The 18,622-nt window shown below is 38.3% G+C and overlaps 2 protein-coding genes across 6 annotated transcripts in view; both read right to left on the reverse strand.

Moving 5' to 3' along the window:
* Positions 1-18,622, reverse strand: part of MDM2 (MDM2 proto-oncogene) — a 223,930-nt gene that overhangs the window by 109,705 nt on the left and 95,603 nt on the right. The window lies entirely within an intron of this gene.
* The window catches only part of CPSF6 (cleavage and polyadenylation specific factor 6), a 31,687-nt gene that overhangs the window by 8,466 nt on the left and 4,599 nt on the right, over positions 1-18,622 (reverse strand). Inside the window, exons 2-11 of one of the 5 annotated variants that reach the window (XM_064655682.1) lie at positions 11,218-11,427; positions 9,187-9,290; positions 8,573-8,718; positions 7,755-7,928; positions 6,169-6,673; positions 4,877-4,969; positions 3,776-3,891; positions 3,298-3,451; positions 2,510-2,701; positions 82-2,374 (exon numbers count right to left, since the gene is read on the reverse strand). In XM_064655682.1, the coding sequence (XP_064511752.1) occupies positions 2,512-2,701; positions 3,298-3,451; positions 3,776-3,891; positions 4,877-4,969; positions 6,169-6,673; positions 7,755-7,928; positions 8,573-8,718; positions 9,187-9,290; positions 11,218-11,427 (1,692 nt within the window). In that variant the 3' untranslated portion in view covers positions 82-2,374; positions 2,510-2,511. Of the gene's footprint in view, positions 1-81; positions 2,375-2,509; positions 2,702-3,297; positions 3,452-3,775; positions 3,892-4,876; positions 4,970-6,168; positions 6,674-7,754; positions 7,929-8,572; positions 8,719-9,186; positions 9,291-11,217; positions 11,428-18,622 lie in introns of those variants that run through there. The other 4 variants (XM_064655684.1, XM_064655681.1, XM_064655686.1 and 1 more) reach the window with 4 other exon arrangements.

Here is an 18,622-nt window from a genome sequence, read left to right on the forward strand (position 1 = left end):
TATAGGTGCCATTCATAGGGTGCAGGCACAGAGGTAACTTCATGTTGTCTGGCAAAACACAGTATTATGGGAAATAACTCCTTTCAGCACTTTTGATATTTATTAAATAACTGAGTGTTAAATCCATTTATGAATATTATTCAATGTAAAAAATGAAACAAAAAATGTATGGTAACATACATCTTAGTGAAAATGAAACATACAAACCAGGAGATAACTATTTCTTTTATACGTGTGTGTATAAATATATAAAAACAAAACTACAATAAAGCTCTTCTTCATTAAGACAGCAACAAGACAAAATGTTTACAACTTAACTTAAAAGAAAAAAATACCAAATGCTTTCATTTACATGTAGTAGACTAAACTGGCCCTTTAAATCAAGTTCTTAGGACCTATTTTCTTCACACAAGGGAATCTTACCAACACATCCCTTTGAAAGAAAAGAGAAGTCCCAGCACACAATAAAGCTGAAGGATGTTGCAAATATAAATCCCACCTGAACTGAGACTGAAACCACAGCCTCATTTTAAAATTGTTCTTTGGAAATTATAAAATGCAACCTAATGCTGTTTGGTATGTTTTCTTGGGGTAACAGCGTAGGGAATCTATACTTGGCACAGTAAGTCCATATCTATATGCACAACACTAAATACACAAAAATTAAAGCTAGATTAATAAAGTATGCCAAGGGTTAAAAAAATTATCTTCAATTCCAGGCTGTTAACAATTTTTAGTATGGCTTGCTCATCTCCACCAGAAGGAAAACACTCTAGAAATACATCCATTACTCAGCTCAATGGTTACCACTATCAGTAAGAACTATTTGCAAATATCAAAAATATGCAGTTATTATACAAGGTAAATATCCAGTTCAATAAAAGAAACTACATTTACTTTTGTTATATCTGTATTTTTATGTTGTTAGTTTACAATTAAGAGCTACCATTACTATTTTTATTAAATTACAAAAATATTTCTACCAATCTTTTTTAATGGCAAAAAGTGGCATTAACAGAAATATACCACCATCTTTATTTCGTTTGCCACGTTTCACCTTCCTATTTAAGCCTTTGACTCCCCTTTTCTAGGTTGGTTACTTTTTTGTGCTGTCCCCTGCTAGTATACGAACCCAGTACAACACCCCACTCAATTCTCAACATGCTAGAGCATTTAGCATCCGAATTCATTCTCTCCCAAAGGAGTCAGACAGTGACACAGAAGTCTGACTGAAAAGCTGACATTTAACTCGTATGAAATTGTATTTTTACGTAGGAGTATACTACATTTTATATGATTTCTAAAAAGTTTTGCTCTATAACTTCTGTAAATGAATTTCTATGAATCAATAACACGTGCAAATCCAGAAACTAAATCTGAGGTTAAATGTAAGAAATGGAAGCTGGGCTGACAGACAAGTCTGCAAGCTTCAGTTTCATTGTAGAGGTAGTGGCAAGATCTTCTAAAAAGGGAAAAGACCGCTACAGGGTAACTATTAGGTAGGGTTTTTTCCCAATTGTCAGATATAAGGAATCATAGTAGCTTCAATTCCCAATCCTCAAAATGGTATATTATATAAAATATAAATATTTGTATGTATTTTAAAGCAGTACATTGAAAAAAAGCATTGTTTAGCATGCTACTCCAGCTGTCTAGACATCTGATGCATGCAAACTTCAGATATATGAAATAAAAGAACACATTAGTTTGCGAACAACCAGAAAAGAATCAATCTTGGTGTCATACATTTTTACTAGTCTTCAGAAAATGACTATCATACGGAGGAGGGACTGAAAAAGTCAAGGTGAAGGGGAACAACTAATCATAAATTTTACTGAAGGTTAAAACACGAATTTAGCTAGAAGGCAGAAGATACTGACAGGTCACATTTCATAAAATAAAGATAAAAATCTGGCAATATTTCCTGAATTTGACTAAAACTCACCAGGAAAAACAAAACAAAACCAACACAAAACAAAACAACAAACCCCACAAATACTGAAACCCAAATAATCACCACCATACTTGTGCAAGGACAAGTGTATGTACACTGAAATAATCCACACATGAGCTTACGAAGGGCTAAAATGCTGCAGTCCTTACACAATTAGATTTTAAAATACAAAATTAGTATTTTTAAGTACAACTAAGAAATAAAACAGTAAATTTCATATAATCTTCTAAGATTATAAAGAGAATGGTCTGGCTTACTGCTTTTTTAAGAACTGGTTCAACTGCTTTTTATAAAAACTGGGAACATTATTACCAGCTAAAATAAAAGAAGTGGCATGCAGAATGCAGAAGATAATTGCACAGACTTCCTCCCTCCCAAGACCAGTTACCTGTTGTTACTTACCTATGTTCACGTCAGGCGCTGCAAGAAGAAAGTGATTCAGTACATACTGCAGGATCATTTAAATGCAGACATGAATGGTGTAAATCATCTCAAACCTAGAGTGGTTACTTCTAGTAAGTCAGTAAAGTTAAAAACCATGAAACAAATGCTCACCTTTAACGGTGACGATATTCTCTCTCTCTGTCTCGTTCTCTGTCACGATCTCTGTCACGATCACGATGCCTCTCTCTTTCACGGCTTCTTTCCCGGTAATAGTCATCATGACGATCTCTACTACGTGATTTGTGGCGCCTACTTTTTTCTCGTGACCTACTGTGGTCCCTCTCTCTGGATCGTTCACGTCTTCTAAAAGAAATTACTTCATTAAATTTTTCTTCAAAATATTAGTCATCCACATACCACTCCTGTACTCTGCTTATGAGCACAAATTTGACCAAAAACACACATAAGAGAAATATCTGTTTACCCTGAGGCAGGTATGTTTTTGTACATAACATTAAAGACAGCTGATACAAACAGTGGTGGTTAAGAACTCAGTTACAGGTAGTAAGGGGCATCCACTTTTTGATCTAGCAAAGAAAAGCCAGAAAGTACATGCTCAGAATGGAGGATGACTGAAATCAGCTGGGGGAAATCCACCATAACTCAAACGATCACTGCAACGTGGCTGCTAATCTGTGTACAGAAAGTATGTGCCAAAACCATGAAATAAAGCAGAGTTAAATTTAAGCTAGTCAGATCAATTTTGAAAGGAGGGCTAGTTAAAAGGCACTTTTTCTAAGTTCAGAAAATGCTTATTCGATTCTTTCACACATTTCTTGTGCAACTCAGCAATCACTAAGCTTCTTACATGACTTAGTTTCAGTTTCTTCTCTGTGAACTAGTCGGGCCCTACACCTTCTCTTTTATAAGTAAGAGCAGATGGAAGAGGAAAGTTTTACCTGGATCCAGAACCATAAGACTTGGACTCAATTCCATGAAGGCAGTCCTGAAGAGAGCTAATAAGTACTTTACAGCGATCATCTGCAGATACTTTGGACTGTTTGATTAAGGAAATTGCAGTTACCAAGGTCTCTATAGCACTTCCATAGTCTCCTGAAAATGATGTAAACTCAGGATCAGAAAATTATGCAAATTAAAACAGATTTCTATCTGTAACACTATTATCATTTTGAGTATCTTCTCTCCAACAGCCATCTAGATCATTTACTGTAGAACCAAATATTAAAATACTGTCCAGATCAGTACTCAGAAGCATTCTCAGAAACTGAAGCACAGTACAAAATCAGTCGTAAGTTGTACCTAAATTCAGTATCCTTTTTGGAAAACGTGGCTTCAGGCCTTCCAGATTCCTAATAAAAGAACCCTATAAATTCTTTTCAGCTGAGAAGAATAGCAAACATATTGAGTTTTACTAACCAGCACTGGCATCTGATACAGCTCTCGAAATGGCACTGCTTGAGATCGCCCTATTTCTATTCATGATTTCTTCAAATTCTGCTTCACTTAGAGGTGTCCTTGCAGCATCCATTTCTCTGCAAGCAATAAAACTAGTATTTAAAAGGTTAAGCAGAACTTCAGAAGTTATCATTGCAATTTCAACAATCCAAGTTTGCAACTTTAAGCAGTGACAAACAGAAAAGAAAGCAGGATCTGGATTTGGTTTTGGTTTTTGTTAAGGACCACTGTTACAGTATAAAATCCTGAAAGCTAAAAAAAAAAAACAAACCACCAAACAAAAACCCCAAAAAACAATTAATACATTGCTGTATAAATAAACTTATTTTTTGTTCATCCCACCTATTTCAAACATTCATCAGCACTTAATATTGTGCTTTACAAATATTTACAATTTGCATAAAATTCTTGAAGGTATGTAAATAGATATTCCCAATTGAATGGATGTGGAAATACATGTACATAGGCAATGCAACTTTGAGCAAAATTAGAGATAATTTTTATAACAATACTGGAATCAGAACTATATGATCCTGTTTCCCAGATCTTAACTAAGACCAGAACGCTGTAACTTTTGAAAAACAAATATAGTTATCATCTTTAAAACACTCAGTTTTCTGAATGCTATGTCAACATTTTACAGCAGTTTTTTTTTTTTTTTAAATTTCTGGTCAAGTTCAAGGTGCTCCAATTTAATCTCCAAACTAGTCACAGTAAGGAGGAAGCATTAAAGCAGAATCCTCATACTCATTACACTGTACTTTAATTATCAGCTACCTATACAGGGTTTACAAAATCACAGAAGTAAACCTAAATTTTCCCAAAAGTTTTGCAGTGTCCTATTAGCCAGTCTCTGTGTCATAGAAAATTTGGAGAAATGTGTTAGAGACAAATGCTGAGACTGTCAAACTGGCCCACTGCTTGTTATTTCTAGAACAGTGTTAGTTCTTCTGGTAGAAAGAAAATGCAGAATAATAAGCAATGCTATCCTCTTAATTGCAAGAAGTGGAACAAGATCCTATAGCCAGTTTAGCATAAGAGGAAATGTCTAAAAATTCATACCTCCCTGAGTTTTGAGTATTATTTTTCGTGTGCCTCCCATAGAATGGAATATGTAATTTTTCTCTTATGGACATGTTATTTCCAGTGAAACGCCTATGATATATAATTAATGACAATTTAAATAGTTATGGATGATAGCTTTAACATTATTAATGAAAATACTGGACAGTAAGTTATACTGTCCTATTCCCACTCCTTCCCTCCCCAAACATTCTATAAACTGCAGACAACCTTGATTTTGTCCATCCAAAAACACCCAACACCTTATAGCCTTCTTATATTTCAGGCAATTAAGCCAAAAGCTTGAATTTCAAGAGGGTTTTTTTATATGAACATAGTATGAACAAATACTTGGGGTTTTTTAAACTTTGTGATAAACGAATCAAAGGAAAGCATCTTTGCAGAAAACATTTTAAGCCAGAGAAGTGTGTCTCACGCTAGCAGTAAAATTACTACTAAAAATTCAAATCTAACTGCAAAAAGTGTCTCCTACAGTTTATATCAAAATTTTCTGCGACAAATACAAATACAAAAATTAGGAAACAGCAGCAAGACAGAGATGCTTGAAGTCACAGATGAAAAAGATGTTTCAAACAAGATGTGAAACACTTGACAAATCGAGTCAGAGACTTAAGAACTCTGTCCCAGATAGGATTAACCATAGGAAAAGCCACCACTACAAACACAGCAAGATTGCACCAAATGAGCAGAAACATCTTGACAGGAGAGGAAGATAAAACTCTTGCAGTAAATGCACACCTGGCTTTTGAGACAAACACTAACTTTTAATTGAATCCTGAAGAGAAAACAGACAAGCAATGCTGCTGGAAGATGAAAATGGTACGAGCTTGGTATGATCTCAACATATGCACATATTTGAAAAGGAAAACTCCAGAGCATTCTCAAAAGGCAGCCTGCAAAGCATGATGACACACGTAAAAGTCAGAATTTCAAGTTAAGACAGAAGCACAACTAGAAGCTGCTGCATAAGAAGTGATATATAAGTTTACATGTAGAACACATGAAATGATGACACTGCCAAATACAGTGAAGACAAACAGTTCAGAGCTGAAAAGGGAAAGTGAGATTACTAGTGTTGCATTTCAGGATTTTCTTACTGCTGCAAATATCTTTCTCAGATATATTTCCCTGGAGAAGTAAAAAGGCTGTTGGGATCCCTTCTGGCCCTACTTCTATTGCTTCTAACATTTGCATTAAAAGGGAAAAACCAAATGCTTTCTACAAGAGGAGTAAAATCTGCTACCCAAGCACATTAGACCAAAAGAACTCACCTTCCAGGTGGCCCATAGTCACCTCTGTCATATGGTGGAGGTCGGCCATATGGATCTGTTGGAGGTGGGCCACGACTGTCTGAAGTAGGTATGCCACTATTGGCAGGTGGGGGGAAGAAAGCTGGATTCACATGTGGTGCCGGTGGTGGAGCACCTGGAGGTGGCCCAGGGAGATGTGGAGGAGGAGCAAGAGTCAGGGGTGGCCCAAGAGGGCCAGGTGGACGAGGGGGAAATGGACCCGGAGGTGGAGGTGGACCCTGCTGAGGTGGTGGTGGACCTGGTGGTGGCCCATAGCCTGGAACTGGTGGTGGAGGGCCTGGAGGAAGTGGCCCAAGTGGAGGCTGACCAAAAGGCTGTCCTGGAAACAGAACTGGTGGTGGTGGACGGTCACCACGATTAGGAGGTCCAGCTAACGGAGGTGGGAGGACCTGACCAGGAGGCGGAGGGCCTGGTGGGCCTGGTGGGCCAGGAGGACCTAAAGGTGGACGTGGGGGAGTTTGTCCAGCTAAAATAAAGAAATAAAAAATAAAAATAAAAACAAACAAACAAAATTGAGTAAGTACAAAGAAATAAAATACTTTAACACTCTTGCCTTTTTCTATTCTTAAAAACAACAACAGAAACCAAAAGTAACCCTCACTGAACATTGTGCAACATATACAAGACATGCACGGTCCCACTTTGGGTCCAGTAGCTTAGAAAATTTTTAACTTATCTGTATCTATTAACACTAGATATCTACAAATATCTAAAGAGAATAACATTATCTTGAAAACTGACAACTTCCCACCCTCCCCAAAACACAACTTGCTGTTGTTACCAAAACCCCCCCAAAGCTTACAAAAGTTAGAAAACATTGCATCCTACTCACACCTGATGCTAGTCTTTCATACGGGGCTTAAGACACAAATATATATTAAAAATACGGAAAAAGCTATATTAGAGAAGGTATCATAAACACAGTATCCAAACCTACTTTCAGTGGTCTTTCAGTTTGACTATGTCCCTTTGACTGCTGGTAGACAGTCTACTACTGAATGACATTTACTAAAAAATACTTCAGCTGAAAAAAGAACTTCACTGCAGTGCAAGCCTAATTGTTTAACAGATTTCATCCATATCAGATATCAGACTAAACATGAACACCTCTTCTTCAAATTTCTGGTATTTTAAGTGCCAACTAACTGACCTGCCAATGGACAGGAATCAAAGTTGAATTTCTGATCATGTGCAAGCTTGCAATATAATAAGGAAATCAGTTACTTTACCTTCTGCAACACAGGCATTTTCACCCCATACAGCAAATCAGAACTGCATTAAAGCCAAATCTACTTGCTATCATGATCTATTTTATTTTTTTAATAATTAAAAAATATGTATCTAAAAATGTTATCTTGCTATTAAATTTAGTAAGTGCAACTCCCTGTTGAATATCAACAAAGAAACAATCAAATCCTACAATTTAGCTGTGAACACTGATAATGGTTCATTACTGAACTGCCTTAATTTTTATCATTTCCCAAGTAAGTATGCCATATTAAAACAAGAAAACACAAAATTGAAACTCCATAGATGAATAATTTTACCTGGGAAAGGTGGTGGTGGACCTCCTGGCCCTGCTGGTCCAGGGAATCTGTCTCCACCTGGAATGGCACCTGGAAAACGGCCTCGACCTCTATTACTAGGTGGAAATGCTGCTCGTGAGCTTCCTCCTGGGGGACCAGCTTTACCTTCCCCAGACATCTGGCCAGACTGTGTGGCTGCAATGGAAAAGCAGAAGTGACATTACACACATCAAAATAAGCTAAAAAATTTTAACACTCGGTCTAAAGCTTTATGCAGTGCTAAAGCATGACCCTATGAGCACTAGCTTGTTCCTTGTACCCAAACCCAAAGCACCTGGGGAGGAAAGTGTGCTTTGCTGAAGTATGGCAGTGTTACACTATGCTCTGTACTAACAGAAGAGCACCAGGAGAGACTGCCAGTCCTTCCTCCAATGCAGCCCAAGGCCACAAATGATTAGGACTGGGAACCACAAGACATGGTGCTGAAGTACAACACAGAACCTTTCTTCCCTGTTCTGTCATAAACACAGATGGTCCAGACATTGGAATTCAGTCCAGTTTGTCTACAAATGTTAAGTTTCTTGTGCTTTTTTAAAAATTACATCCCCAAGAAATTGAAAAAGCATCTCCAGCTGTTAAGAGTTGCACAAATCTGCAACCTTCTTTCAGAGAGTGCAGCAGCTCTTTGGTGTATTAAGTGATTTCTTTAAACAAATATGCAGCTAGACTCTAAGTATTTTATAGCTATTTTAAACTGTGTAGAAGATATCATATGCTGAGAAAAAAACCTGCCATACTACTTTTTCGGTTTTCCAAGACAGCACATAAGAAAAGCTTACTTTTCCTTGACTGCATTTCAAATTGACTCAGGAATTGTTTATTACACGGAGTTACAACAGGATTCTGCCCATGCAATTCTCTTTTAGGCAACAAATCCATCAACTTTTTGGAGGATGCTTCTGATCCCACACCCACAAGGGCAAACCTGAAAGGAAACAAAAGAGTTACACCACAGTTTTTCCATTTTCTGGATACCCTGATGCTTCATGGAAAAGATAACACACAGTAAACAAAAGTATACTTGAAAACCATATACAGAAACTGTCTCACAGGCCTTAGTCTAGTTTTCAGAACAGAGAAGATAATTTATTCTAGGACATAAAAGAAAAAAACAAAACCACCACACTAACAAATCTAGCAATAGTCTAAATGAAGACGGCCAACAAGTTTTAACTTACAAAGTAGTGAGACACACAATACCATCATAAAAATTCATGCCTGAAATTTAAGTCATTAGTATGAAATTACATGTCCAGCCATTGTTTGATCAATAAGCAAAGATTATCAGTTCACAGACTGATAGTTATAAAAAATGAGAACTCCTTCCCCATTTTCTTGCTCCTAAACTTCAGTCCACATACACATACAGAAAAAACAAATAACAAGTCCTTACCCTTTAGACTGGCCATTAGCACGATTTTCAAAAAATTTTATCTCCAAAATATCATTTACCCCCAGTGAATGAACTGCTTCAGTTAAGTCTTCATCTGTTGTCCACTGAAAAATATTTTTAATATTCAACTATGAAAGCTTATCTAAAACATCAGGCAAAGGGCAACTAAGTTTTCCATGCATTTTGTGTGTGTGTGTGAAATTGATCCAGAGGAACATTTTATTCAGCTGTCAGTATATTCTAACTTTTGAGAAGTACTCATTTTTATTTTACAATTCTCAAAAAACGGATTTTTTAATATACATGCTTCCCCATATGCTACATTGCATCAACCCCATTCACACAGTACACCAGTTACAGTATACAAAAAAAAATTTGTAATTGCACCACTTTTGTCTTCTGAAAGCACAAAGCTTAAACTGGGTTAATGAAATAGTATTGAAATACTGCTACTTTTTCCACACCCAGTCCACATTTTCTCCCTCTAATACTATTATTTGCATACAAACAATAATTTTAAATACCTTATTAACCAGGTGCTTTTTATGAGAGCTTTGACTAATGAGACTTTAGTGAACTACATACTATTTGCACAAAAAAAGCAGGATCTATAGACAAACTTATACTTATAGGGAAACTTGTACATAAAACTATGGTTAGAAACATCTGCTTCCACTTAACCAAATCTACTTGCTGTAACTTCCTATTAATTACTATGTAATGTTTAACAATTTCACTCATATCCAAAGACACAGAAATACACTAATATTTATGGGGTTTTTTTCTACTTCTATAATTCCATCACTCCTTTAAATTTCATATGAGGAGTACAAGGCAGGCTTTCAAGATTCTGAACTACTTGTCCCATCTCCCTCAAATAAAAGCTTCTTTTAAAAATTCAACAAATTATTTTGCTGAAAGCTAAATGCAAAGAAAACACAATACCAACACTACAGTAAATAAATGCACTTTCTGCAAATAACTTAATTTGTGAAGCCAAAGAGTAACAGGTACAAATTGCTGAACACTGCCCTACTTGCTTTAGAAATTCAGACACTTGACTTGGATAAGTTCAGATAATTCATGCAAATTTTACTGATTCCATTCAGGTATTTCAAAACAGGACAACTGTTAAGTCAACATCTCCTTTACTTACCTATTAGCTCCTGAAATACTGTAATAACTAATGAAAAAAACACCCATAAAAGCAATTTTTTTCAAGTTTAGCACTAGTAAGAAATTAATCAGAAAATGGAAAAAAACCAAAGAAGAATTTTGCATGTGTGGGCCTGGAAGAATTTGATTTCACATAAACAGGTAAAAGTTTCACTTAATTCAGCTACTGACCAGCTCTTGCACTTTGTTTGCTTAACTGCAATTGATTTTAAAATGCTTTAATGCAACAAAGGTAATTGTCTTTAGGACGACTGTAGCTCAGCGAGTTATTGTAAACCTGTACTTCTTGGTAGAAGAAATAAGCCTCAAGACAAATACCTGAAAACAGCTGTGTTATAAGAGTAACCGCCAGCAGAAAAAGCCCCTGGAAAAATGTGAAAAGTGATTTCAAGAAAATCCTAGAGAGCTTTCCACCTCCTTTTAAACTAAAACCTTCCGCAAAAGTTTACTAAAAATTGAGTTTGTTCAGTAACGTTAAAGTATCTACAGGTATAAAGTATGTCATAGTTTAAACTTGTTCTCCTCTTTCATTCAGTTCTCTGGAAAACTTAAGAAGATAGTAGCACAAATATCCTTTCGTAACACTTAAAACGTGACAGAAACTCGAAAGTTTGTATTTACTGAAGACTTTCTCAATTTTTAAGACATCAGAACAGCTCCAGACAGGTTCACTAAATTTCAGGTAAAAGCGAAAAAAACACAACCACAAATAAAAATAACCTCACACCACCAACAAAACCAAAATCACCTGCTTTTTTTGTACTCGTAATATTTCATATAAAACACTGTAAAGCAAAAAAATTTTACAAATAGTTATTGTCCATAATTAAAATTCCTGTCTACAAGAATACTTACCCAAGTAAGATTTCCAATGTACAAGGCAATTCTCTTTCCAGTATATGTGTAGACAACATTTGGTGCAGCTCCTTTACCTACATCATCCCCAACCGATGGTGGGAGAGAATCCATGTAATCACGATCCTCTGGGGCATCTCCATTATTTGCAGATGGAGAAATTACATCATCATATAAATCAATCTGATCATGTCCACCATATTCAGCCTCCTAAAATAAAAAAAAAGACACCCTGATTATATGTAATATTGCATGCACTCTTAAAACTTGAAACAAAAAGCTGTGATAACTGTCACGCTCCACAGACATTTTAAGTCTGATCCAACACCTACAAAACATCCCCGCTGAAAAGTTAAGCCCCAGCTTCACCCACAATAAAACATATAAAATACTTATGACTGCTATTATGTTCTAAACTGCCAGGGGAAAGAAAATACTTCTGACCACTGTTTTCCATTGCAATACTTGTGCCCTTGTAATACAAGCAGAAATCCAAAAATCCACAAGCCCTACTCCCAGGATGATATACATTAGAAAGCACAAGTGTCATGGTTTTACTCCAGCTGGCAACTAAATACCACACAACTGCTCATTCACTCGTCCCTCCCCAACCCCCCTGTGGAATGGGGAAGAGAATCAGAGAAAGGTAAAACTTGTGGGATAAGAACAGTTTAATAACTGAAACAAACTATAATTCTTATTGTTGTATTGAGAAGAGAGATAAAGAGACAGGAATGAAGTCCAAGAAAGACAATACAACTGCTTTACCACCCACTGATTGATGCCTAGCCAGTCTCCAAGCAGTGATCAGCCCCCTTTCAGTCCCACCAGCTTATATACTGGGCATAATGTTCTGCCATCTCTGATGCTTTTCTATAATACAGCAGGTACATTGCATCTCATTTTTTCTGGTAGTTTATTATATAGTGGGGCCTCTTTAGCACATGTGACCTCCACCTCTGTTGACATTCGGGAATCTTTGTCTTCTGGCCAGTCCATGATCACTTTCAAGATTCCTGGACAACTGGGATTTCCTGTTTGAACTCATTGTGTGATGGCTGCAATCCACTTACTCCATGTAGCATCAGCTGCACGATTTGTAGAGGAAGACCCTGCCTTTGGACATCCAGCCTGGTCGGGGTGCCAGGAGGAGCTGTGCTTCAGCACCAATCGCCTCCAAAGTGGCTTGAGCCCCATGATTAGCTGCCAATATCTCTTTTTCAGCTGAAGTATAGCAGGTCTCAGATCCTCTATATCCCCAATTCCAAAAGCCTAGGGGTTGACAGTATAGAGCACATTGCTGCTTATTTTGTTGATCACATCCACTGAGATCTGCCAACATCCATCTTGCCATTTTATTGCCAAAAACTGAATCTCCCATGCAGGTCCCTTGACCTGACAAAATCAGCTTTCAGAAGGATTTGGACTATTTTCTTCCCTTTCTCAAAAACTTCTGCTGCTGTATTGCCCCATACAATAATATCCATGTACTGCAGGTGTTCTAGAGCTTCACCCTGTTCCAGTGAAGTCTGGATCAGTCCATGGCAGATGAGAGGGCTGTGTTTCCACCCCTGGGGCAGTCGATTCCAGGCATACTGGACATCCTTCTAAGTGCAAGTAAATTGTGGCCTGCCCAAGGGATTGAGAGAAATGCATTGGCAATATCTCTTGTGGTAAACCACTTGGAGCCTTTGACTTCAGTTCGTATTGGAGTTCCAGCATGTCCAGTAAGGTAGCACTCAGCCAAGGTGTGACTTCATTCAGGCCACAATAGTCCACTGTTAGTCTCCCCTCTCCATTATACTTTCACACTGGCCATATGGGGTTATTGAAGTGTGAGTGGGTCCTGCTGATCGCTCCTTGACTCTTCAGTTGAATCACAGGAGTCTCGGCTGGTGTGATGCTACCGCCAGTGCAATGTTGTGGTAGCAACCAGCATCTGTTCTTTGATCTTCGGCAACCTACAACAGAAGGGTCCTCCAAGAGACCAGGCAAGGCAGGCAGCTTAACTTCCTTTGCCTCCAAGGTTGTACTGAGCACCCACTGGTACCATTTGGGTCCTTGAAATACCCTCTCCTGAGATAGTCTTTGCCAAGGATAAACAGAGCCTCCAGGCCAGTCACAGTGGGGTGCTTTTGCCACACACTCCTAGTCAGGCTCACTTCAGCTTCCAATACAGACAGCTCTTGGGATCCCCCTCCCACTCCAAAAATAGTAATGCCCCTGCATAGCTGAATGGCATTAGGGTACCCTGTGCACTGGTGGTTACTAGAGCATTATACTCCTGTGAGCCTGACATGCTCGGCCACAGGATGCATATAGTCCAGTAAACTGGCATACAATAACACACTCTGTACAAATTTCTGCTTTGTGGGTCACGTGCATTGGAATTCTTCTGGATCTGTGGGTGACTGTGCATTGCCTGGGTCATAATAAATCATCTCTAACAAGCTAATTCCCCTCAGGTGCTGGACAACTCTCTCTGTGGTGGCCTACTTGCCTGGGTGACAAGTAACATCTTCCTTGAATGGATGCCTTTCCTTCACACTCCACAGTAGTTGCCTCCAGAGGCTGAGGGCTTGTAGCCCTTTTCCACTCACCTTGTCAACGCCCCTTTCTCTATAGGTTGATCCCAGCTGCTTGGTTTCCATACCCTTTAATTCCAGGCTACTAGCCTCTTACTCCAGAGTCAGAGCAGCCAGGTGGTAATGTGCTCACCTGGTCAACAGCTGAAACCATTTTGCATATCCCACAGCTCACTCCAGGACAGGGATTAAGTGGTTCCCTCTTGTTCTGCCTCTTCCTCCTGTTCTTATGATGGCCCTGCTTTGCTCTCCTTTTCTAAATGAGCTCTTTTGTGTCCACTTCTTCTGGTGAAAAGGAGTGACTGATGCTGGCACCGGCTGGTCCTCTGGTTCAGTTGCATCACCCTTTGCCAGGGTCTGAGCAGCCACAGTGCCTGCCACTGGATTTGAGTAGCTGCAAATAGTTGCTTAACCCTAAACAAGACCTGGCACACATTCACGGCTCCTGGCAATAGGGCCATGCTAGTTTCCACATCCTAAGGATATTCAAATTTTTGAAGAGCTATTTTTATTAGCCTGGCAGAGAAGGGGAAGATGTGGAATCATGTCTCCTCCATAGGACGAGTTAACTCTTAGAGGATGAAACGGAAAAGGTCTAATTATTAATAGTTTCTAATAGATGGCTCACAAAGTACAGAGATGATGGAAACACTGAGTACAAATACCAGGTTAGTTTTGTGACCAGCAATTCTGTCATATCATAAGCCAGTGTTCATAGATTCATCGAAAGGTTTGGGTTGGAAAGGACGTTAAAGATCATCTAGTTCCAACCCCCCTACCATGGACAGGACAGCTTCCACTAGACCAGGATGCCCATGTTAAAGTACAGCATGATAACCTTAGACCAAATTCCACAGGTGATAAACAGCATAACAGAGAGCACACACTGCAAGTAACTCTGAGAAAAAGCAGAACAGCTATGAGAGCACAAAATCAACATTGTGACCAGTGACTATTAAACTAATATAATGAATGCTTATAATATTTTTGTTCTAGCAAATCTAGTCTGTTTTATTATCTCAACCCATTACGCCACAGGATAGGTGACAAAAAAGGACTGTTACAGTTTAAGCTCAGCTGGCAACTAAGTCCCACACAGACATTCACTCACTCCTCCCCCCAGCCCCAATGGAACAAGGGAGGAGCATAAGTAAAAAGGTAAACCCTGTGGATTGAGACAACAACAGTTTAATAACTGAAATAAAGTAAAATGTAAAAATAGTAATGGTGATAATGAAAAGAGAGACAAAAAAAGAGAGGAATAAAGCACAAGAGAGACAAGTGATGCACAACATAATTGCTCACCACCCACTGACCAATGCCCAGCCAGTCCCCAGGCACCACTTGGCCCCTTCTGGCCAACTCTCCCCAGTTCATACACTGTGCATGACATTCTGCAGTATGGAATATCCCTGTGGCCAGTTTGGGCCAGCTCTCCTGGCCATGCTCCCTCACAGCTTCTTGTGCACATCCACACTGACAAAGCATGGGGCACTGAAGAGTCCCTGATTTTCAGTGAACACTACTTCACAACAACAACAACAGTGTGTTAATGATATTCTCATACTAAATCCAAAATGCAGCACTGCACCAGCTACTAGGAAGAAAATTAACTCTATCCCAAGACAAAAAGCAACGTGCAAAGTAAGGCTGTCAAAACCCACTCTCAAAAGAAAAAAATTTTTTCCATTAAAACATTTGGTAGAGTGAACAGTCTGAGCTTCTACTGAAAAACAAAACATTTTAACTTTCAGACTTTTACTGGATTCCTAACTTCATTTTTATCTCCTTATTCAAAGAGGGGCAGACAGGGACAGAATTCTGTTTTGTTTCACTAAATTTAATAAATCCACAGGTCTGTGTTTATTAAATGTTTACTTATCATGGGCTACAGAGGGACTATTCTATAGCATCACTGCTGCCCCTGGAAAATTTTGGTTCAGAAAAGCATCCTGGGGTTTTGGAGTGAATCACCCCCTTCTCCCTTGGATTGGTACATATTTCAGCACAGTTCTGGCCAAGTGAAATAAATTCCTTTCAGAGGCAATTTCAGAGGCAATGGAAATGAGAGTTTCTTTCCAGAAGCTCTGCTTCATGTGTTCAACAACTGCATCCTACTTGCTAAATGGGAACAGACATGTCAAGATTAATCTGTGGTCCTCCAGACAGCTTTCAATTTTAAGTGTGGTAGGAATATTTGGTCAAAAAGGCCAGAGCAATTAAGTCTGAAGTAGACCACGCAAACAGTGTGTTAGGTAGTTGGAGGGGCCTGAGCTTCAACTGCCTCAATCTGCTGATGGGCTACTAACAAGCTATACCACTTTTTTATTATAGAGATATGTTCTATCATCACCAAAGACAGACAATTAAGAGAAAAATTAAACACTGACTGTATATGATAATAAATTCCTTACAAAAACATCCAAAAATTTGTTTTAAAACATAACATAACCTTAATCAGTGGAATCATTTAATTTGAAATATGAATGAAGTTCATGAATGTCTACTGGAAGGAAGGCAATAACTTCTCAGTGAAAAACAGTGGTCTGAGAAGGCTTAAGAAAGCCTAGCAGTGTTTAATGTTAACCTTCAGCTTTTATATTTACTTTCACAGTTTGCTTTGCCAACAGGCAAAAGCTGAACTTCAAAAGCCTGCAGAGGGTTCCTGGACTCACACACTTCTCCAGAACAGAAACTGCCTTACCTGGTTTTGGTATCAGAGGTATTTCAGCATCCACTATTAATTTTTGTATCTAGAAACGCACACACACACCCTAGATAGAACAGTTCAAGTTACCAGATATGACAGATAGAGGAAAAACAAGCTGGATTCCACAAAAAACAGGCTGCAAAGCTAGGAATCTTTGTTGTAAGCCAAATATATCCACAACCATCATCAGATGATCCACTGCCTTGAACATATGAAAATATCAACTGCTGCTTATAAAGAGAGTGTAAATAAAATAAATAATATTAATAAATAAAAAACCCCAACAAACAAGTAATCTAAGTTTCAGCATTGTCAATCAAGTAGATTTAATCCTCAGTAAATTGCACTGTCCCAACACTTCAATCAAAAAATCCCTCATTCTTAAGGTAATTTAAGTAAGGGTTTCATATTTCACCTAGTCTGTCCAGTTCTCAGTTTGATTCGTCCTATCGCTGTAGCTAATGAAAGCAGGTTTATAGAACTGCCTGGGACAGGCCTAAACATGACATCTTACAGCAAGATTAAGGCTGATGTCACGAAGAAATGTAATTCTAGTCATCTGTGTATATGAATGATGACTTCAGAGAAGTAGAATTTAGTCTTGGTAGACAGATCCAAACAGGCAACCACCAGTCTTACAGCAGATATATGTACACTAACCTATTTTTCTGAGGTCAGCATTGCCAAAATACCAAAGTAGGCAGCAGTCCACAGCTCTGCTACACTTCCCTAGCAGCAAGAAACTCCTCTGAAACTCCTCAAGTCTGTATCACATAGGCTTTCAAGTCACCAACAAAACAGGCAGAGAATTATTAGGGCAGCAGAGTCTGCATATAGCTAGGGGAGGGTGTGGGGAGAAGGGCAGGTGGGGCAAGCAAAGTGCCCAATAGCATCGTCTTAATTTAAATCAATACACAACAGAAAACCTGATGTTCCCTATAAATCTCTTCTTGCATCACGCTGGTTTTGCAGCCAGCATGGAATTCATTCAGTTACCAGTCTGTCAGCAAGGTGTGTGCTTAGATGATTAAGGATGATCTGAACCAGCAACTGCAAGCATAGATAAAAGAGAGTTGTCTTGATGGATGTTGCACAAGACCCAACAACCCTTTCTCCTTCATACATGTTCCATAGAAATTTACCTAAATACACCCTTCCTTCCTAGATGCAGAAAAGTAAGGAAAAAAATACAGGAAGTATTACTTCTCTAGTCTCAGCTATTTAAACAAATGCTCTACTGGCACCAGGAACCAGTTTTGACCTCTTCCAACTTCCTTAGTTACACGAAGGATATCAAGCATGAAGAGGAATTATTTCTGCTCAATTATAGTAATTCACAATCTTGCAGATAAACATGCTAAGAAACAAAGTGAGCACCGCTGTTCTGGCCCCCTTTGCAACCAAATTAGTAATGCATTTCCAAAGCCTATGTTTTAATTAGACCACAGTCTGAAATACTTTATCATTTTTTCTTGAAAATCAGGACTGAAATTTCACATTCTGTGCTAATCAGTGGGACTGGGTGAATGAAAAGATATGTTCTCAAAAACACAAGCCAGACTAGCTGTTACACTTCCAGTTACTCAGCCCTTCCTCAAAATTATGTGTTTTAGTTGCCATTTGCAGTGTTTTGCAACATTCCAATATGAAAGCCATAAACACATGGAACTTCACATCATGTTCGGAAGGGACAAGCTGAACATATAATTTCTTTTTGGAACTTAGCAGCCATACTCCTCTGAGTTGCAGAGAACTGCTCACTTCCTTTACAAATGCTGTTTTTGAAATTACTTGTGTTGTTGTCAGCAAAATTTCTTTAAGCTGTACCTATCTCTCTCAGACTTGCTTTCTCTACACAACTCTGCTCAACTTAAGAGTCAAACACTCACACCTCCAAAAAGACATTTAAAAAAATCAAATGAAGTAATTAAAATTTCATGAAACTTACTTCTGTTTCTGGAAAAAAAATAAAGAAAAACTAAATTATCCATGTTCTCCCTTACCACTTTTCTCACTCAAGTTACAATATTTGTGGTCAAAAACTCTAAACATGTTAGTGTCCTCACTTTTAAATTAAAAAAAAAAAAAGTTTGTAGGTCCTGAAGAATAA

This window comes from Pseudopipra pipra, chromosome 5, assembly GCF_036250125.1.
Source record: "Pseudopipra pipra isolate bDixPip1 chromosome 5, bDixPip1.hap1, whole genome shotgun sequence".
Taxonomy (NCBI): Eukaryota; Metazoa; Chordata; class Aves; order Passeriformes; family Pipridae; genus Pseudopipra; species Pseudopipra pipra.